This window comes from Pristiophorus japonicus, chromosome 11, assembly GCF_044704955.1.
Source record: "Pristiophorus japonicus isolate sPriJap1 chromosome 11, sPriJap1.hap1, whole genome shotgun sequence".
In the NCBI taxonomy this organism is placed as follows: Eukaryota; Metazoa; Chordata; class Chondrichthyes; family Pristiophoridae; genus Pristiophorus; species Pristiophorus japonicus.
In genome coordinates, this window is record NC_091987.1 from 33,753,336 (window position 1) to 33,775,627 (window position 22,292).

The following is a 22,292-nucleotide window of genomic DNA, read 5'->3' on the forward strand; positions in this document are numbered from 1 at the left end:
CCTTAAAAGTCCTCCACTGTTCCTCAATTGTGCCACCGTTTAGTCCTTGTTTCCAGTCTACTTTAGCCAACTCTGCCCTCATCCCACTGTAGTCCCCTTTGTTTAAGCATAGTACGCTCGTTTCTGACACAACTTCCTCATTCTCAATCTGTATTACAAATTCAACCATATTGTGATCACTCATTCCGAGAGGATCTTTTACGAGGAGATCGTTTATTTTTCCTGTCTCGTTACACAGGACCAGATCCAAAATGGCTTGCTCCCTTGTAGGCTCTGTTACATACTGTTCTAAGAAACAATCCCGTATGCATTCTATGAATTCCTCCTCCAGGCTACCCCTTGCGATTTGATTTGACCAATCGATATGTAGGTTAAAATCCCCCATAACTACTGCCGTTCCTTTTTCACATGCCTCCATTATTCCCTTGATTATTGCCCACCCCACCATGAAGTAATTATTTGGGGGCCTATAAACTACGCCGACCAGTGACTTTTTCCCCTTACTATCCCTAATCTCCACCCACAATGATTCAACATTTTGTTCATTGGAGCCAATATCATCCTTCACAACTGCCCTGATATTATTCCTTATTAACAGAGCTACCCCACCTCCCTTCCCTTCCTGCCTATCTTTCCGAATCGTCAGATACCCCTGTACATTTAATTCCCAGTCCTGGCCACCTTGCAACCATGTCTCTGTAATGGCCACCAAATCATACCCATTTGTAATGATTTGTGCCGTCAACTCATTTACTTTATTTCTAATGCTGCGTGCATTTAGGTAGAGTGTTTTCATCCTAGTTTTTAAACCATGATTTTTAGTTTTTACCCCTCCTGCAGCCCTTTTATATTCAGTGGCCCTTTTTGTTTCTTGCCTTTGGTTTCTCTGCCCTCCACTTTTACTCATCTCTTTTCTGTCTTTTGTTTTTGTCTCCTTTTTGTTTCCCTCTGTCTCCCTGTATTGGTTCCCATCCCCCTGCCATATTAGTTTAACTCCTCACCAACAGCACTAGCAAACACTCCCCCTAGGACATTGGTTCCGTTCCTGCCCAAGTGCAGACTGTCCGGTTTGTACTGGTCCCACCTCCCCCAGAACCTGTTCCAATGCCCCACGAATTTGAATCCCTCCCTGCTGCACCACTGTTCAAGCCACGTATTCATCTGTGCTATCCTGCGATTCCTACTCTGACTAGCACGTGGCACTGGTAGCAATCCCGAGATTACTACTTTTGAGGTCCTACTTTTAATTTAACTCTAGCTCCTTAAATTCGTCTCGTAGGACCTTATCCCTATTTTTACCTATGTCGTTGGTACCAATGTGCACCACGACAACTGGCTGTTCTCCCTCCCTTTTCAGAATGTCCTGCACTCGCTCGGAGACATCCTTGACTCTTGCACCAGGGAGGCAACATACCATCCTGGAGTCTCGATTGCGGCCGCAGAAACGCCTATCTATTCCCCTTATTATTGAATCCCCTATCAATATCGCTCTTCCACTCTTTTTTATGCCCTCCTGTACAACAGAGCCAGCCACGGTGTCATGAACTTGGCTGCTGTTGCTCTCCCCTAATAAGTCATCTCCCTCAACAGCACTCAAAACAGTGTATCTGTTTTGCAGGGGGATGACCAGATGGGACCCCTGCACTACCTTCTTTGTACTACTCTTCCTGCTGGTCTTCCATTCCCTAGCTGGCTGTGGATCCTTCTCATGCGGTAAGACCAACTCACGACACGTGTCACTTATGTCATTCTCAGCATCGTGGATGCTCCAGAGTGAATCCACCCTCAGCTCCAATTCTGCAACGTGGTCCATCAGGAGATGGAGGCGGATACACTTCTTACACATGTAGTCGTAAGGGACACCGGAAGCGTCACTGAGTTCCCACATGGCTCGGGAGGAGCATATCACATGACCGAACTCTCCTGCCATGCCTTAACCCTTAGATACCCTTAAATTGGTAATAACAATGTTACAGTTTACTTACTGATATAAAAATAAAAAGAAAAGCTACTCACCAATCACCAGCCAATCACTTACCCCATTGGCTGTGACGTCACCTTTTGATTCCTTTCTACTTCTTTTTTGCTTTCTTTCCCGCTGTAGCTGCACCGGTACGCCTTTTATAGGCCGCTCCGACGCTGCTCCCACCTCTCGCCAACTGCCGCTGACTCTCGAGCTCCCGCTGGGCCTTTTATAGGCCGCTCCGATGCTGCTCCCACCTCTCACCAACTGCCGCTGACCCTCGAGCTCCCGCTGGGCCTTTTATAGGCCGCTCCGACACTGCTCCCACCTCTCGCCAACTGCCGCTGACTCTCGAGCTCCCGCTGGGCCTTTTATAGGCCGCTCCGACGCTGCTCCCACCTCTCACCAACTGCCGCTGACTCTCGAGCTCCCGCTGGGCCTTTTATAGGCCGCTCCGACACTGCTCCCACCTCTCGCCAACTGCCGCTGACTCTCGAGCTCCCGCTGGGCCTTTTATAGGCCGCTCCGACACTGCTCCCGCCTCTCGCCAAATGCCTTCTGGAAGTCCAAATACACCACATCCACTAGTTCCCCTTTATCGACCCTGTTCGTTACATCCTCAAAGAACTTCAGCAAATTTGTCAAACGTGACCTCCCCTTCATAAATCTGTGCTGACTCTGCCTGACCAAATTTTGCTTATCCAAATGTCCTGCTACTGCTTCTTTAATATTGGACTTCAATATTTTCCCAACCACAGATTGGTCTATCGCTTCCTGCTTTTTGTCTGCCTCCTTTTTAAAAAAAAATCGCGGCTTTACATTTGCAGTTTTCCAATCTGCTGGGACCTCCCCAGAATCCAGGGAATTTTGGTAAATTACAACCAATGCATCCACAATCCCTGCCGCTACTTCTCTTAAGACCCTAGGATGCAAGCCATTAGGTCCAGGGGATTTATCTGCCTTTAGTCTCATTGGGCCCAAGTTTCGAGCCGCGCCTAGAACGGCGAAGTCCCGACCTGGACGCCCGTTTCTCGCGCCACAAAGTGCGCCTAAAAAAACCCTCCAGATTCTCCACCTCCCTGCAGGTCCCCTGGCCCTCGGCGCAGCGCAGCAGGAGCTGTAGGGGGCGGAGCCAGGTCCCTGCGCTGAAAACAGTGCCGGGACCTCTGCACATGCGCGCTACAGTGGGCGCGCAAGTGCAGTAGCTCCAGGCGCCCGAAACTGTGTGGGAAGGGCCCGAAGCACGCAGCCCCTAGCCCTGGCCAAATGGCCTCACTGGGGCTGCGTGAATAAGGCTCCTCCCACGGCCAGCTCCTGCTTCCTCCCGACCCGACTCAACTCCCGCTTCCCACCTCTGGACTGGACCCGACACCCGCTCCGCACCCCCCCCCCCCCCGCCTCCGGACCGGACCTGACACCCACTCCCCTGCCTCCGGACCGGACCCGACATCCGCTACCCCCCCACCCACCCCCCCCCCCCCAATCACCCCGCCTCCGCCTCCGGACCCGACTCCCGCTCCCCTCCCCCGCCCCCGGACTGGATCCGACCTGACCTCCCTCCCCCCGACCTGACCTCCCTCCCCCCAACCTGACCTCCCTCTCCCTCCCTCCCTCCCTCCCCCCGACCCGAACCGACCTCCCTCCCACCACCCCCCCGACCCGACCCAACGCCACCTACCTGTTAATCTGGTGCTGGGGACGGGCCCTGCCCGAAGTCTCGGGCCCGGCCCGTTCAGCCTCCCTCCCCCTTCTCCTTCCCCCCCACCCCCCCAATCTCCTTCCCCTCCCCAATCTCCTTCCCCCACCCCCAATCTCCTTCCCCCCCCAATCTCCTTCCCCCCCAATCTTCCCCCCCAATCTCCTTCTCCCCCCATCTCCTTTCCCCCCATCTCCTTTCCCCCCCATCTCCTTTCTCCCCCTTCTCCCCTTTATCCCCTTCTCCCCCCTCCCCTCTCCCTTTTATCCCCTTCTCCCCCCTCCCCTTCTCCCCCATCCCTCCCCCTTCTCCCCCATCCCTCCCCCTTCCCTCCCTCTGCTCCCCCCTCTCTCCCTCTACCCCCCTCCTCCCCCTCCCCTCGCTGTCAGAAACACAGACACTGACAGACAGAGAATGAGAGACACACACAGACAGACAGAGAGATAGAGACACTGACAGAGACACACTGGGGGGGGCATCCCAGCACGCTGTTGGAGGGCTCCCGGTGATACAGTCGGTAAGTAGAAAATGTTTTATTTATTGATTTAAAAAAAAACATTATTTCTTATGAATTTATTTTGATTGATTTATTGGTTGATTTATTGATGTATTTATCATTTATTATTGATGATGGCTCTTTATTTGTAAAACTGAAGTGTCTAATGTTTGTAAACTTCCCTTTAAACCCCCCCCCACCATTCCCTACGCCTGATTTGTAACCTACGCCTGATTTTCTAAAGTGTAGACAAGGTTTTTTCGAGCGTACAAAAATCTTCACTTACTCCATTCTAAGTTAGTTTGGAGTAAGTTTTCACTGACGAAACTTTGAAAACAGGCGTAAGTGGCCGGACACGCCCCCTTTTGAAAAGAAAATTCTGTTCCAAAGTGAAACTGTTCTAACTGACTAGAACTGGAGCAAACTAAATGACGAGAATTCCGATTTCTAAGATACTCCGTTCTACACCAGTTGCTCCTAAAAATCAGGAGCAAATCATGTGGAAACTTCGGGCCATTATCTTACTGAGTACACCTTCCTTACTGAGTACCACCTCCTTCTGTCCTCCCACTAGTTTTGGCCACTTTGTGTGCCCTTGTTTTTAGTTGGATACCGTCCTTTATTTCTTTAGTTAGCCACAGATGGCTATCTTTTCTCTTACACCCTTTCCTCCTCACTGGAATATATTTTTCTTGAGAGTTGTGAAATATCTCCTTAAATGTACACCACTGTTCATCAACCATCCTGCACTTTACCCAACTCTGCCCTCATACCTTCATAGTCTCCTTTATTTAAACTTTAATTAGCAATCTTGTTGTGCAAGGCCCTTTGGGGAAGAGTGACCATAATATGGTAGAATTCTTCATTAAGATGGAGAGTGACACAGTTAATTCAGAGACTAAGGTCCTGAACTTAAACAAAGGTAACTTTGATGGTATGAGACATGAATTGGCTAGGATAGACTGGCGAATGATACTTAAAGGGTTGACGGTGGATAGGCAATGGCAGACATTTAAAGATCACATGGATGAACTTCAACAATTGTATATCCCTGTCTTGCGTAAAAATAAAACGGGGAGGATGGCTCAACCGTGGCTAACAAGAGGAATTAGGGATAGTGTTAAATCCAAGGAAGAGGCATATAAATTGACCAGAAAAAGCAGCAAACCTGAGGACTGGGAGAAATTTAGAATTCAGCAGAGGAGGACAAAGAGTTTAATTAGGAGAGGCAAAATTAGTGTATGAGGGTAAGCTTGCAGGGAAAATAAAAACTGACTGCAAAAGCTTCTATAGATATGTGAAGAAAAAAAGATTAGTGAAGACAAATGTAGGTCCCTTGCAGTCAGAATCAGGTGAATTTATAATGGGGAACAAAGAAATAGCAGACCAATTGAACAAATACTTTGGTTCTGTCTTCATGAAGGAAGACACAAATAACCTTCTGGAAATACTAGGGGACCGAGGGTCTAGCGAGAAGGAGGAACTGAAGGAAATCCTTATTAGTCAGGAAATTGTGTTATGGAAATTGATGGGATTGAAAGCCGATAAATCCCCAGGGCCTGATAGTCTGCATCCCAGAGTACTTAAAGAAGTGGCCCTAGAGATAGTGGATGCATTGGTGGTCATTTTCCAACATTCTATAGACTCTGGATCAGTTCCTGTGGATTGGAGGGTAGCTAATGTAACCCCACATTTAAAAAAAGGAGGGAGAGAGAAAACAGGGAATTATAGACTGGTTAGCCTGACATCGATTGGGGGGAAAATGTTGGAATCAATTATTAAAGAAGCGCATTTGGAAAGAAGTAACAGGATCGGTCCAAGTCAGCATGGATTTATGAAAAGGCTTGACAAATCTTCTAGAATTTTTTGAGGATATAACTAGTAGAGTGGACAAGGGAGAACCGGTGGATATTGTGTATATGGACTTTCAAAAGGCTTTTGACAAGAAATTAGTGTGCAAAATTAAAGCACATGGTATTGGGGGTAATGTATTGATGTGGATAGAGAACTGGTTGGCAGACAGGAAGCAAAAAGTAGGAATACACTGGTCCTTTTCAGAATGGCAGGCAGTGACTAGTGGGGTACCGCAATGTTCAGTGCTGGGACCCCATCTATTTACAATATACATTAATGATTTAGACGAAGGAATTGAATGTAATATCTCCAAGTTTGCAGATGACACTAAGCTGGGTAGTGATGTAAGCTGTGAGGAGGATGCTAAGAGGCTGCAGGGGGACTTGGACAGGTTAGGTGAGTGGGCAAATGCATGGCAGATGTAGTATAATGCAGATAAATGTGAGGTTATCCACTTTGGTGGCAAGAACAGGAAGGCAGAATATTATCTGAATGGTGACAGATTAGGAAAAGGGGAGGTGCAACGAGACCTGGGTGTCATGGTACATCAGTCATTGAAAGTTGGCATGCAGGTACAGCAGGCGGTGAAGAAGGCACATGGCATGTTGGCCTTCATAGCAAGAGGATTTGATTATCGGAGCAGTGTGGTCTTATTGCAGTTGTACAGGGCCCATGGTGAGGCCACACCTTGAATATTGTGTACAGTTTTGGTCTCCTAATCTGAGGAAGGACATTCTTGCTATTGAGGGAGTGCAGCGAAGGTTCACCAGACTGATTCCCGGGATGGCAGGACTGACATATGAAGAAAGACTGGATCGACTAGGCTTGTATTCACTGGGATTTAGAAGAATGAGAGGGGATCTCATAGAAACATATAAAATTCTGACGGGATTGGACGAGTTAGATGCAGGAAGAATGTTCCCGATGTTGGGGAAGTCCAGAACCAGGGGCCACAGTCTAAGGATAAGGGGTAAGCCATTTAGGACCGAGATGAGGAGAAACCTCTTCACTCAGTGAATTGTGAACCTGTGGAATTTTCTACCACAGAATGTTGTTAAGGCCAGTTCGTTAGATATATTCAAAAAGGAGTTAGATATGGCCCTTATGGCTCAAGAGATCAAGGGGTATGGAGAGAAAGCAGGAATGGGGTACTGAAGTTGCATGATCAGCCATGATCATATTGAATGGTGGTGCAGGCTCGAGGGGCCGAATGGCCTACTCCTGTACCTATTTTCTATATTTCTATGTTTCTAGAGATCCAACTTTCTCACCCTCCATCTGAATTTGAAATTCAGTCATGCTATTCCGAAGAGATCCTTATTAGCCCTCCCAAAGTGCATCACCTCACACTTCTCTGAATTAAATTCCATTTGCCATTGCTCTGCCCACCTGATCAATAGATTGATATCCTCCTGCAGCCCATGACTTTCTTCTTCATTATCAACCACACAGCCAATTTTAGCATTGTCTGCAAACTTCTTAATCATATTCCCTATATTCAAATCTAAAATCGTTGATATATACCACAAAAAGCAAGGGACCCAGCAGTGAGCTCTGCGGATCCCCACTGAAAACATCCTTCCAGTCACAAAAACATCCATCAACCATTACCCTTTGCTTCCTACCTCCAAGCCAATTTTGGATCCAACTTGTCACTTTGCCTTGGATTCCATGGGCTTTAACCTGCTTGACCAGTCTACCATATGGGACCTTATCAAAAGCTTTGCTAAAATCCATATACATTACATCGTACGCACTACCCTCATTGACCCTCTTGGTTACCTCCTCAAAAAATTCAATCAGGTTAGTCAAACACGATCTTCCCGTAACAAATCCGTGCTGACTGTCCCTAATTAAAACCTGCCTTTCCAAATGTAGATTTATCCTGCCTTTCAGGATTTTTTCCAATAATTTTCCCACCACTGAGGTTAGTGCCTATCATATAGGAAGAGGTGCTGAGGGGTAAAAATTAGTTTGTGCCTAAAATCAAAAGTGCAAGGGGTGCAGAGAACGATCCCTGTGCCTGAATTGATAGGCCTGAGATGCACCTAATATTGGGCTTCGGGCCTCATTATCAAAGAAACTGGCGAACTGTGGACACTGAATAGGTGTCTCCAGGCAGCTTGCTAGAGAAGCTTTGAAGCGTTGCTGCGTCACTGGCAGTGGCCCTCTGGTAAATCCTTAAAGTTGTCTGTGAAGGGGCGAATGGGAGGTTGAGGCAATTGGAAGAGGTTGGTGACCATGACACGGGAGGTGACCGCGAGGGTGGCAATTAGGGAACATAATGGTAGCCAGGATAGGGATTTTCTGAATTCAGCTGGCACTGGTGCTGGCTGCCTCAGGGTAAACAACTATTGCAGAGGAGGCCTAAAACAGGCGTGAGGCCCCTTATATGCATATGCGAAAGATCTCACGTCTGTTTGGGGCGTGGGCCCTCTTTGCCTTGTTTTTGTTATACCAATACGGTGTGTGATGCACGTCAGGCTTGTAATGAGTGTGGGCTTCCTGCCCACCATATTGCAGGTCAGGGTGCCCGTTAATGTCTGAAAAATCGGCACAGTGCCAGGCACAGTGCCATCGCATTTCTAGGCCTACGGATCTACAGATGTGTTTGACCTAGCAGTCTTAAAGCATTTAAATGCTTACTAATTTTAGATTTGCTTATTTTGTTAAAATTGAAAATGTTACATTACGGGCTAGATTTTTCATACTGAGGCAGGAGAGAGGCAGGCGACGTCCAAGGCGAGCTGTGACCCCGCTCCTAGCTCCATGTCAGCTTCCCCCACGACTTTCCCTAGATTGGGCTTGTTAAGCTCGTCCTGCGAGCTTCCCAGCCGATTAAAAGGAAGTGGGTCTGATCATATCATCTGATGACACGTCCTCAGCCGGTTCCCTTAAAGGGACCATGCCCACGTTCATTTTGACAGTTGTGCTGTCAGTGTTCTGCAGCATTGAGGTGCTGCAAACACTGACGAGCACTGTACAAAGGTGCACAGCTGCACCCATGCCTCCCATGACCTCCTGCAGATGCTTATGGAGAGAGTCACAGCATGCAGGGAGGTTCTCTTCCCTTCCCGTGGGTGAAAGAGACCTCCCTAGGACACCGACGCAGCCTGATTACACATTTTACAGGAGGGCACATGCAGGGATGTCATCAGGAGGACCTGGCTGCAGTGGCGCAAACCTTTCAATGATCTCAGTAAATCATGAAATGTTACTGCAAAGCCACACTCAACCTCATCCTGCTGTGCCACTCATCACATCCCTATCACTCTGCCTTCCCTACCCTACCTCTGCACATCCTTACTCACACCAACTTACCTGCACCTCTGCCCAGCCCTCTGTCTCTATCTACAGTATAATTTCCCCATTTCACTAGTCACCCCTCACACTCACCCTCATCCTTGTCCAATCACACCAACTAACAAGACACAAGGGTCGGCACTTTGGGTATTATCGCCAATGCTGATGTAAAGTTTCTGTTAATGTGTTGTCATACATTGAAATCTTTATTTTCAACACTATGTCTTCTTGGACAGATCTGTGTGCACCTTTGAAAGTGGCTGAGTGAGTTGCAGTGAATAGTGAGTCATAATGATACCGCCAACTCTCCCCCCCCCAATGGCGATGAGTGTGAAAGGACTGGCATGGGCATTGTAGGGATGCTTTATGGTGTTGGTGTGGAGTGGTGCCAACCTGGCACTTGTGGCAGCCAGGGTGTAGTGTCAAGTGAAGTAAATGTGGCCATGGTGAGGCCATCCCTGGCATCTGGGCAGCAATGTGGTCGGTACTGATGCCCTGTGCCATGTGCAGCATCAGATGATTGCGGAGAAGGTTGATTTTGTTGTTGGTGATGCTGGTGTGCCTAGTGATGTTGATGGTGGGATTGATTGTACTGGGATTCTGCGGATCAAGGTGACATTTTTTCAAGGGCATTGATGCTGATGGAATAGATGGGCAGTGAACTTGAGGTGACAGAAGCGATTTGTCAATGGTGAGCTCGGTTGCTCCAAGGAGGTGACACTGGATAAAGAGTTCACTGCAAACACTTCAAACCTCCATAAAGCTAAAATGTGTATTCAAAATCCTGAAGGCTCCAGCTTCTAAGATTGGAAATTGAACAGCTGTGAAATAGTAGCTTTTATACCACTTCTGCAGATGTCAACTAGTCAAACCAATACAGAGTTATTGAGAACCTGGCATGCTTACCTGACGTGAACCCTGAAGGACGAGAATCTCATAAAGAAAATTTGGTAAAATGGTTAGGAACTGGAAAAATGCTGCTTAAATAGCTTTAAGCAGCTTCTTAACGATCTCAATTACTGACATGCTATTTAGTGCCAGGTCTGCAGTCCACAGGCAGAACCGGCACTTGGGAAATTCACAAGGAGGCGGGTTCAGAGCGGACTTCCACCAGCTGTCAATCAGGGCCATTTTGACAGCGGGCCCGCCTCCAAACTCGCACTCGCAGGGCTGGAAAGATTCTGATCTACATGTTTAATATACTACCATGAATACTGTAAAAAAATGATCATTTATTTTCAAAGAAACATCACTAAATTGTATTTTCATCTTGTGACTAAATAATTGGGGTAGAGTTTCCACTAGGTTGCTCTGGATTTTCCAACACAAATCATCCGAAATTGGGCAAACCAGCGCAAAATTTCAAGGAATTTCGAACGCAAGTTACCTCTGCCGCAAATCGAATTTCCGCGATCTTCTGAGGTGGTTTACAAAACATCGCGCTGGCAGTTGGTCCCGCCCATAAAACTGGCCATGCCCCCAGATTGAATTAATCACCATGTTGAGTTTCCGCTAATTGCGTCCATTTGCAGCACTTCGAGGAGACTCTTAATATTAGGCTCTTTTTTAGGCATTAATGTACTAAGGGCCCGAAATTCATCATATTATGGCCCACTACCACCCACATACCACCCACCTACTGCCCAGAAATGCGAATTTGATCAAAAAAAATCAATTACTATCCACTTACCACCCACGTTCCTTCCAGCGGTAAATTCATCAGATATTTACCACTGGCGGTAGTTGATACAGCTGAAGGCACAAAAATGCAAATTTGATCACTAAGATCCATTTACTGTCGGGCCTAAATACAGTCTTGAAAAGTAAGGTCTTACCTGATCTTAGCCAATGTTAAGCGCACGGTACAGACGCCAGTTTGAAAACGGGATGGAGGAGGAAGAAGAGGAAGAGGGTATAGAGGAGTTTTACAAGGATGTTGCCGGGAGTGGAGAATCTAATCTATGAGGACAGATTCGATAGGCTGGATTTGTTTTCATTGGAACAGAGGAGGCTGAGGGGAGACCTCATTGAGGTCTAAAAAATTATGAGGGGCCTAGATATAGTGGATAGAAAGGGCCGATTTCCCTTAGCAGAGGGGTCAACAACCAGGGGGCATAAATTTAAAGTAATTGGTAGAAGGTTTAGCGGGGATTTGAGGGGAAGCTTAAGAACAACAAGGCTATGGGAGCAGATCGAATCCCTGCTGAGGCACTAAAGTATGGTGGAGAGGCCTCATCTCATCTCACCTCATCTCATCTGGAGGGAGGAGAGCATGCCGGGAGATCTCAGAGATGCAGTGATCATGACCATCTTTAAAAAAGGGGACATCCGATTGTGGCAAATACAGAGGAATCTCCCTGCTATCAGCCACTGGGAAAGTTGTCGCTAGAGTCCTCCTCAACCATCTCCTGTGGCCGAGGAGCTCCTCCCGGAGTCACAGTCCGGATTACGTCCCCGGGGATTATGATGAACTTATCATGCTGTGGCAAAGGATTAGTACCACCATGGGTGGTTGCATGGTTGTGCCCACTCACCAAGGCTAAGGCAACGCAATGAGGCATTCAGGTGCTGGAGGCAGTATAAAGCCCCCCGATTATCAAAATCCACGACGAGGCCTTGGGCAACGTGGACCATTTTCCATACCTCTGGAGCCTACTGTCAGCAAGAGCAGGCATTGATGACGAGGTCCAACACCGCCTTCAGTGTGCCAGTGCAGCCTTTGATCGCCTGAGGAAGAGAATGTTTGAAGACCAGGATCTCAAATCCAGGAGGGTGCTGAGCACCTCGAGTCCCAACGCCGAGAACAAGCAGAAACCAAGAGTAGAAAGCGGAAGGAGCGTGCATCAACCCAGGCTCCCCGACCACCCTTTCCTTCAACCACTGTCTGCCCCACCTATTTTAGAGACTGTAGATCCCGCATTGGAAGTCACCTGAGAACTCACTTTTAAGGCCCAAATTTCCACACGATAAAAAACGGGCGCCCCTCTGAGCTGGGCGCCCGTTTTTCGTGCCTAAAACGGCGCCGGAAAAAAAACTCGCGATTCTGGAGCGTTCTGCAGCTCCTTGTCTGCCTGGCGCGGTGCCCAGGGGGGCGGAGCCTACACTCGCGCCGATTTTCTAAGTGAGAGGGGGCGGGTACTATTTAAATTAGTTTTTTTCCTGCCGGCAACGCTGCGCGTGCACGTTGGAGCGTTCGCACACGCGCAGTGTGAAGGAAACATTGGCACTCGGCCATTTTTGTAGTTCTTTGTAGCTGTTTAGTTTTTGAACATTTTTTAATAAAAGCACATTGCCATCAGCACATCAGCACTGAGAAGGCTGCAGGAAGCCTCAGAAAGTTGAGGCAGCCGTTTCCCGACGACCTCCCCCTTTTGCCGTCGGGAAATGGCTCCTCAATTTCTGAGGCTTCCTGCAGCCTTCTGTCTCCTTTCCTCCCTCCTCCCCCACCCCCCCGCCGCGTTCGGTCGGTCGGGCCCGCACTCCCCCCCCCCCATCCCCCCGCTCGCCCGCCCGGAACGGCTCCCCCCACCCCCTGCGTTCGGTCGGTCGGTTGGGTCCCTCCCCGCCGTCTGGAACGGCTTCCTCCCCTGCGTTCGGTCGGTTGGTTCCCTCCCACCCGCCGTCTGGAACAGCTTCCTTCCCCCCCCCCCGCGTTCGGTCGGTCGGTTCCCTCCCTCCCGCCCGCCGTCTGGAACAGCTTCCTTCCCCCCCCCCCCCCCCCCGCGTTCGGTCGGCGGTCGGTTCCCTCCCTCCCTCCCGCCGTCTGGAACGGCTTCCTCCCTTCCCCCACCCCCCCGCGTTCGGTCGGTCGGTCCCCGCCCGCCCGCCGGCCGTCTGGAACAGCTTCCTTTCTCCCCCACCCCGGGTTCGGGAACGGCTGCCTCGTTTTGTGAGGCTTCCTGCAGCATTCTCCCTGGCTGAAGCACTTTCACACAGGTAGGAAGATGGTTTATTTAATCTTTTCTTTGCTTATAAATTTTTATTCAGGTTGGATTTATTTGTATAATATTTGTATAAGTATAAATAAGGATTTATTGTAGAATTTAATGACTTCCCTTCCCCCCCCCTCCCCCCCACCTCGTTCTGGACGCCTAATTTGTAACCTGCGCCTGATTTTTTAATGTGTAGAACAGTTTTTTTCAGTTCTACAAAAATCTTCACTTGCTCCATTCTAAGTTAGTTTGGAGTACGTTTTCACTGTGGAAACTTTGAAATCAGGCGTCAGTGGCCGGACACGCCCCCTTTTGAAGAAAAAATTCTGTTCCAAAGTGGAACTGTTCTACCTGACTAGAGCTGCAGAAAAAAAAATGTGGAGAATTGCGATTTCTAAGATAGTCCGTTCTCCACCAGTTGCTCCTAAAAATCAGGTGCAAATCATGTGGAAACTTGGGCCCTTAGAGTGGAAGCAAGTCATCCTTGACTTCGAGGGACTGCCTATGGTGAAATGATTACTGAATTTTTAGCTCCATCATTCTGCTGGGAAATCCACTCTGCTGCTGATCACTCTCTACATGAAGAACTTCCTGATATCAGTCCTAAAGTTACCTTTTACTAGTTTGAATGCATGTACACTTGTCCTACTCCCATAATTTAATTTAAAGTAATACTCTAGGTTAACTTTGTCCATACTATTTACTATCCTATTTACCACCAAAAGACCACCTCTCAGACACCTCCTTTTCATGCTGAAAAGCCCAACTCTCTCCAGTCTTATATCTTAGACTCCTAACACCAGGCATTAACTCGTCAAAAAAAAAATTGTGCAGCGCAGAACTCGGCCTCCAATCTTTGCCAAGTCTAATGGCCTGTACTGCCCAACGGCGTCCGCTACACCCCTTTCCCGCTGCTGCCCGCTACATTACCATCAAAGTCGTGCTGGAGGATCTCAGCAGTAGCGGGTGGTAAAAAACTATGGACCGCCTGAATACCGCTGAGAAATGGACGGCAGCAGGACATCATCAATTTTGGGCCCTAAGAAACTGTTAAGTGTACACCAATGAAACTAGTAGAGTTTTTTAAAGTCAATTTCAGTTATTTAAAATCAGGTTACTCACAGGTGGTGGACTGGACACTTAATCAAAAAGGCTCATTTTTTGTGATAAACCCATTTTCAGCTGTTTTTATAGAACTGCACCAAGTTACCGCTCTTAAATATATCAAGGAATATTTTTTAATACAAGAGAAAATAACAAACAATTACATTCTAAAATGCTGCCCGGTTGCACTGGTTCATGGAAGATTTTATGTTTGTGATTATGCAAATGAATTTGAGCAGAAAGCTGAACCATAACTTCACTTTGGAAAACTAGTTCAATTTTGAGCGCAATGTACGGCATGATTGCCGATTGCGGTCAAAGCGGAAACTCTGCTGTATTTTTTGTGCATGGAATGAATATTTAAAATTTGATTTTGGGTGCAATTAAGTTAATCAAATATTTTAGTTTTGGTAAACATTTATAAGGGTGACTTGCAAATGATTTCTGACTTGCAATGAAATTTGTATATTTTATGAATTTCCCAAAATGGTGCTTGCCCAACATAGTGTCATATCATATCTACAGATTTACATGATCCAGCATAAAGTTACATGGGACACAGGTGTGATCTATCATGAATTCTTAATCTGAGCTGGATCATTTGAGTGAAATTCAAAATGGAAACAAGGGGCAAGGGACAGGGCTTGCTATTTAGGTGGTAGCGAGATGAAAATAGGTGGCGGGGGGAGTGGGAGACACACCGACTTACTGCTGGAGGTCCACCTATTTGATTTTTGGATGGATTTTGGTTTTGGTAGCCACTCTACCAATTGGAATTTCTACTTTGAGTGCCCTAAAGACAGCAGTGGAATGTGGTGAGCTTTACTGACAGAATAAGTTGTTGATGTGCAAGAATTATATTTCTACAATATATAAAGTTAGTTGTCTCTCCAAGTAGGCAGGTTGGTGACACTTCACTTTTTGTTGCGGGATCAAATGTTATTGATAAAATGTGCTTTTATAAAATTTGTTTTTTAAACTACTTATCTTTGACTTAGGGTACAGACCTATCCCTGAGTGCAGATGCAGTTTTGGCAGATAAAGACATAGAAGATCCCAGGCTAAGTGCTTATACATCTGCTTTGATTATGTGTCGACCTTGCCAAGGGACCCTAAATCCATATAACAAAACCATTGTTAATCTGTGCTTCAGTCCAAAGGAACTTAGGTAAGTCGAATGGCTCTAAGGATAGTGAAATTAATTTATTGTTTATTTTATAACATTTAATTTTTGTAATTGATCAATCTATTGCCTAGATGAGAGAACACAAATTATGATATTAAAACACACACAGAATGATCTCAACTGTCATATCAAAATTGTATTTTGTCTCTCCAGAGTATGTTTTATGCTGCAATAGGTAATATTGAACAGATTAAGACCTATGTTGTCTGCTGTTGATCAGCTTGCATCCCTCTGCTGCAATGTAAAAAGTGCTGGATTGTTATTATTAGAATTTTTAAAGAACAGAATAAAAAAGGATGGGAAAAGACCATTTGATCTACCAAGCTGTTCCCCTAGTATTTCAACTCACCCAGCTAAATTTCCAACAACATCTTGAACTCCTGTAACATTTTTGATTCCACTGCCTTACCTGGTGAATCATTCCAAACATTTATCATCCTTTGAGTAAAGATATGCTTTCAATTTATGTTTCATTAAATTACATCCTCTTATTTTATTGGCCTTAAAGTCATATAATATACGAGCAGATCCACTGTGCTGTTGCTAACAGTAAGTCAAAAGGAACACCTTTTTGCTCCTTGTTTTCATTTTGCATCTCACATCTCACCTAGTGTAATAGCAGGATATAAAACCTGCTGCTGCTTAAAGGACAATAACAGCTCTGGAGGAATCAAGTAATCTGGGCAACAGGAATGACAACCAGATCCAGTAAATGAACAGCGGACTCCAAGCCCTTGTAATGGAGATATAGAGCAGGAAGGACAGGCTGTTTTGGGTCAGAGGCCAGCGATCCAGAAAGAGTGTGGTGCTCAGTTTGTGGGGGAAGTCAGGGAAGTGTCACCTTATAGAATACTGGGACTCCTCTTCAGTGCAGGAAGAAGTTTAATGATCTTATTAGAGAAATCCAGGTAAGCTACCAACTCGCCCTGACCCTTGCAGTTATTTTGTGGCACTCAGAGTGTGGCACTCTTTCATTCATTGCCTTCACAGTGCCAAAGGAGTCAGAGATTTGACAGTGGTGATTGGATGCTCTGCAGAAGCCAGCTGCTGTAAAAAAGTATGCTGGACAAACATTACACTTACATGGAGCCATTGAAGTCTATCTAAGAAGGCCTGAGACAGTTAACAAGAATCATGGCAGAGTCTGTTGACATCCTTAGTGTCAATATACAAGAGGGATTCAATAGAGTACAATGCTATCAAATGTTCCCTGTAAGCTATGCTTTGTTCTGCGCAGCCTATTTCTTTTAAAGTGTGGCCCCTTTAAATTTCTGTGATTGCATGGTATTTACAATGTAAAAGCTGGTGAGCGGCCTGTGTGGGACCTTTCAGATTACTGCACGGCCGCACACATGTGCTCTTTAGCGGGAACATTGGTGGCATCTCTATTGAGATAGAGGCCTCCAGACCAGTCAATGCACCTAAAGTGGATGCTTTGACCCCTAGCCTTCAGGACTCGGGGGATCATTGGAGAGAACAGGGGAAAATAGCTTCCGAGATATTCAGGATGACTTCTTTCAGGATCTGCAAGATCTAACTAATACCATCATGTTTGTCCTCTTGCTGATATGGTACGACCTTTAAGACCCAGTTTATTTTCAAATCATATGTGCAAAATGAAGAAACTCTAAGAAATCCTATCATGAGTCAAGCATGTAGCTAGTGCTACTCATTGGTTGGCGGGGGGTGGGGGGCGCTGGGGTGAGTTGGGCGGATATTGGATGGCTATGTTGCCATTTAAAGGGGAGGTGCATTCTTGCTGCAGGCACCAGGGAAACACTTTTGGAAGGAGAGATATGGTTGAAGCGCTGAGAGAGCACTAAGGTTCTTGGATGCTGCCTTGGAGGCTCTGGTGGAAGGAATGGACAGGAGGAAAACATCCTCTTCCCTCCAGGGAGCAGAAAGCCTCTAGGCATCAACTTCACCATTGGTTTTAAGAGTTTGCAGAGTATGTGAATGCCTGAAGCCTAGTACCCACTGCATGGCTGCAATGCCGAAAGAAATTCACTTATCTCACTAGAGTTGTTAAGGTAAGAATACCTCTTATTCTGTGCTCACAGCTGCAATACTTTATAGTTTCACTAATCATAAGGCTCACAGCACTCACAAGATTCTCCTCCCCCGCTTTCCTTCACTCTTATATAATCACTGAATCACATTTTACCACATCTCCTCCTCGGTAAGAATATAAAATTTAGAAGATATGAAGATAATGTTCCAGCTTGCAGGAAAATGACGCTTAAAATAGTTATGCGATTGTAAAGGCCTTCACTTACCACCCATAGAGAGCATTGAAAATTCTGATGAGCACTTGCTTAAATTATTGCTGACAGTAAATTCACACACCCAATGCGCAGTTAATTGGGGTTACTCAAACCAACCAACTCAAGAAGGAATGTATGCTAAAGAATGCTATATGCACTAAAGAATGTTAATGAGTGTGGCATTATACACTGGTGGTAACAGAGGCAGTAGACGTGCTATTGTGTAATTTTGGAGGTGTTTTCTCTCAGTACCTTCTTATTGCATCACTGAAAAGAATAAACAGCTGTAAGCTAAGGCTGAATAGCAAAATGTTTCATTGACCCAGCTCAGTAATAGTATAAAAATGGCAATTCGGATCAGGAGGCCAGGAACTATATATTTAATTTGTTTAGATATTGTCTTACAAGTAAGTTTAAAAAGTACTGGGATGGCTATTTATTGAGAAATATTCAAGAACCAAGCCTTACCCCATTATTCCATAGTATTTTATCATTCACAAATTCATTGCCGTTTACAATGGCCTCAAAAAACCATGGGGTGCAATCCGGGCTGTTACACTGGGACTGCGCACTCGGTGCCCTCCAGCATTGAATCCACTGGAGGTTACAGGGTCACAGAGAGGGCCCCTCAATTGTGTGAGCCTGCGAGCACCTGCATCATTATGGGCACATCTCTGTTCCCTATCTGCCCCATGTAGTCTGAAAATCTGGTGCCTGCCCACTCTGTAATAGGACCAATCCAAAAATGTCTGATCTTTCTTTGGGAGTTCAGACCGCTTCCCACCTGGACTGTGCCCCATATCTGGAGGCTGACATGTCTCAACTCCCTTGGCATACCATGTCCCTAGCTCCACCCTATTGGCCTCATTCGACTTAGTAAGAAGGCTAGAGGTTGTTCCTCTTGCAACGTTGACCAGTAGCTCCTGGAGTTGGCGAAGACTCAGCATAACTGTCTTTTTCTGAGAGGTACAGCTGGAATGTGCTGGAGTTACGGCAAGGGTTTGGTGGAACTTTTAAGGATAGTCAGAGCCCTTATCTATAATATCAATTGTGAGCAGAGTTGTAGAGGTAAATTCTTGTATTCACTGCCTGGATTGTAAACTTGCGGAATTATTTAGCTGTTGTAGAACCTCCCCGATTTTCATTCAATTCATTTCAAAGGAATGAAAATCAACAACAACTTACATTTATATAGCTTATTTAATGTAGTGAAATGGCCCAACGTGCTTAACAAGAGCCTTATCAAGAAAAAAACATTTTTAACATCAAGCCACAAAAGGAGATATCAAGACAAATGACCAAAAGCCTGATCAGAGGTAGATTTTAAGGAGCATCTTTAAAAAGATAAGAGAGCTAGAGAGGCAAAGAGGTTTAGGGAGGGAATTCCAGAGCTTAGGTCCAAGACAGCCTAAAGCATAGCTGACAATGGTGAAGTGATTAAATCGGGGATGCACAAGATGCCAGAATTGGAAGACCGCAGCGATCTTGAAAGTTTGTAGGGTTGGAGACGGCTACAGAGATAGGGAGGGACGAGGCCATGGAGGGATTTGAAAACAAGGATGAGGATTTTCAAATTGTGGTTGTGGTGTCTTGAGACACAGTAAATACAGACAACTGCACAATATGGCCTCTGGGTTAGAACTGCCCTACGCATGGCTTTATTATTATAAACATCAGTAGTCCACCAGGTGGCTCTATTACACTTCTCCCTCCTTATTGAAGAAGTTAATTATGGCAAATAATCATTGTACATGACTTGCATGGTATACACTACTCTTGGTATATGTTATATATGCAGACTATAGATATACTCTCTGTGTAGTCACTGGATAGTTGCATGAGATGGAGACTTGTTTACCTGATGAACTGTCAATAAGGTTTACAATGTGTATATACTATGCTGGCACTACTAGAGGGTGCAACTGGTGGAGACCGTGCCCTGGTGGCAGGGGCTGTAAAAAAGGATATAGCCACCATGCAACTGCCTCACTCTGGAGTTACGAATAAAGGACCAAGGTCACTACAGTTTGAGTACAACATATTGCCTCGTGGAGTCATTCATAAGTATATTACAGACATAACAACTGGCGATAAGTATACGGACTTTCACGCGATTATGGCTATCTTTGGCACACGAAAATACTTCGCAGAGGGTGATGATTGGGATGCCTTCACGGAAAGGCTCGAGCAATATTTCGTGGCAAACGACCTGGCGGGGAGACGGACGCATTGGCGGAGAAGCGCAAGGCTATACTGCTGACCAGCTGTGGGCCTGAGGTCTACCGCCTCATCAGAGACTTGCTGGCACCCACGAAGGCCAAGGATAAGACAAACGATGAGCTGACTGAACTAATTTGCGACCAACTAAAACCAAAAAAGAGCATCCTCACGGCCAGGCACAGATTCTACACTCACCGCAGACCTGAGGACCAGGAGATTGCAAAATATGCTGCCGACCTCAGGAGACTTGCGGCACCATGTGATTTTGGCATGCACCTCAACGAAGCTTTGCGAGACATCTTAGTTATGGGAATTGGCCACGAGGGTCACAAGCTATTATCTGTCGACACCACAGTCAACCTGCAGGCGGCCATCAGCATCAGTCAGGCGTTCATGACCTCGACCTGCAGCACCAAGAAAATTATTCATCCTGTGAACTCAAACCTGACAAGTACTGTACACAGAATGGTGCCTTTCACAGACAAGACTGTAGAACGTGGCTCTGTCCACGGCAGAGAGCACAGACCTCAGGGTTCCAGAACTCAGAGTCCGTCGTGGGGTGCTAATCGATTAGCACCACGCTGGCGTTGCGGAGAAAACCACAGGGCTCACCAGTGTCAGGTTGCTGAGTATGTATGCAAAGCCGGTACCATGAAGGGCTACCTCCAGTGTATGTGTAAAAGAAATATGACTCACCATCTAGCAGAAGAGTCGGTAGATGACTTTGAATCCAGTATGATGATTTGGCCAGAGAGGCAGCTCAGCCCCAAGAAGAAGTGTATTGAGTGTATACCTGCACCACTGATTGTCCTCCAGTGAAGATGGAAGTTGAGATAAACGGTGTTCCAGTCTTCATGGAAGTGGACACGGGAGCGAGCCAGTCAGTGATGAGCCAGGATGCCTTTGAGAGGCTATGAAACAAAAACGACCCGAGCTGCTTCCAGTACAGGAAAAGCTGTGCACCTACACCAAGGAGCTGATCCCAGTCTTTGGTAGTGCGGATATAAGTGTAATCCATAATGGCATGGTGCACAAGTTACCTCTGTGGATTGTTGCAGGTGATGGTCCAACGCTACTCGGAAGAAGGTGGATGGGCAAGCTGCAGTGGAAATGGGAAGACCTCTTCACTCCAGCAATCGATGTCCCTCGTGCTTAAAGGCAGAGCAAAACCTCACCTTCGCTTGGGCCAGGCAACAGAGAACAGACCAGCGCAGCAGCTGAGGCACAGACCGTCCATCACAAATGCGTGGCAACGATCCAACCAGAATGATCTAAAAGTATCTTCCCGGCTCCAGTGGCAGGACTCCTGGGGAGGAAGATCGAATTCACAGGCACTCTTCCAGCTTTTGTGGCAAAATCGCAGGAGAGAAGGATCAAGGCAGTCGACCTCGAGGACAGAGGCAAGATGGCGTCCCTGCTGCAGCGAGGTGCAGCGTGGCTGAAAAAAAAGATGGCTGCGGCCATACCACAAGGTGCAACGCTGAGGGACCAACACGTTGTGTCTAACAAAGGATTTGATTGGGGTAAAGCCAGCAGGGTTCTCTTAAAGGAGCCCTTCAACCAACTGAACTTAAAGAGATATTTATGCATGGCAATCAATGTAACGAACCGATTAAGATTGTGAACAAAATGTTGTTGCGAGATGTCGGTACTATTCCTAATGTAAAGAACAAAATGTTGTTGCGAGATGTCGGGAATAGAGTGTCCCCAAAAGTAGCAAGTGAGCGAATTCAGGAGGGTAAAGGCGCTGATCCTGATGCCCTGCCCCAGGTGCCCCACAAGTTATAGGCGAGCAACCTCAGGAGGGTGAAGGTACTGATCCTGATACCCTGCCCCAGGTTTATCCCATGCTGCAGGCACCCGATGGCACTATTCGCCATGGACCTGGAAACGAAAACAGCGCCAATACGCGCAGTCGGCCGCCGTTGCCCACCACCCGGGTGGAGATGGTGCAGCCTCCAGATCCAGTCGCTACCTTGGCCATGTCCTGGAGTGAAAGGTCAGAACCAACGAGTTCCCCAAACGGGACCTGGAACAGCCATGTTCCCAACACCGTGAGAGAGCAGGCAGAAGATTCTGCAGCCCTTAAAGGAGGACAGGGAGGCCACACACATCTGTGGCTCTGCCCACCACTAGACAATGGCAAAGTCCCTGAGTCCTGGCAAGGTGAGTGAACCAAGCCCACCCCGCTAGCAGGGGGCGCAGCGCCGCCATCAGACCACTAGGACCCGTCCGGTTGCTCTGGAACCAGCGTCCTCGCATACCTGTACTGCT

At 46.8% G+C, this 22,292-nt stretch overlaps 1 protein-coding gene across 5 annotated transcripts in view; it reads left to right on the forward strand.

The window, feature by feature from the left end:
* The window catches only part of LOC139276009 (cilia- and flagella-associated protein 47-like), a 1,107,008-nt gene that overhangs the window by 51,768 nt on the left and 1,032,948 nt on the right, over positions 1–22,292 (forward strand). For all 5 annotated transcript variants that reach the window (XM_070893331.1, XM_070893333.1, XM_070893335.1 and 2 more), the window contains exon 6: positions 15,347–15,516. In XM_070893331.1, the coding sequence (XP_070749432.1) occupies positions 15,347–15,516 (170 nt within the window). The remainder of the gene's footprint in view (positions 1–15,346; positions 15,517–22,292) is intronic.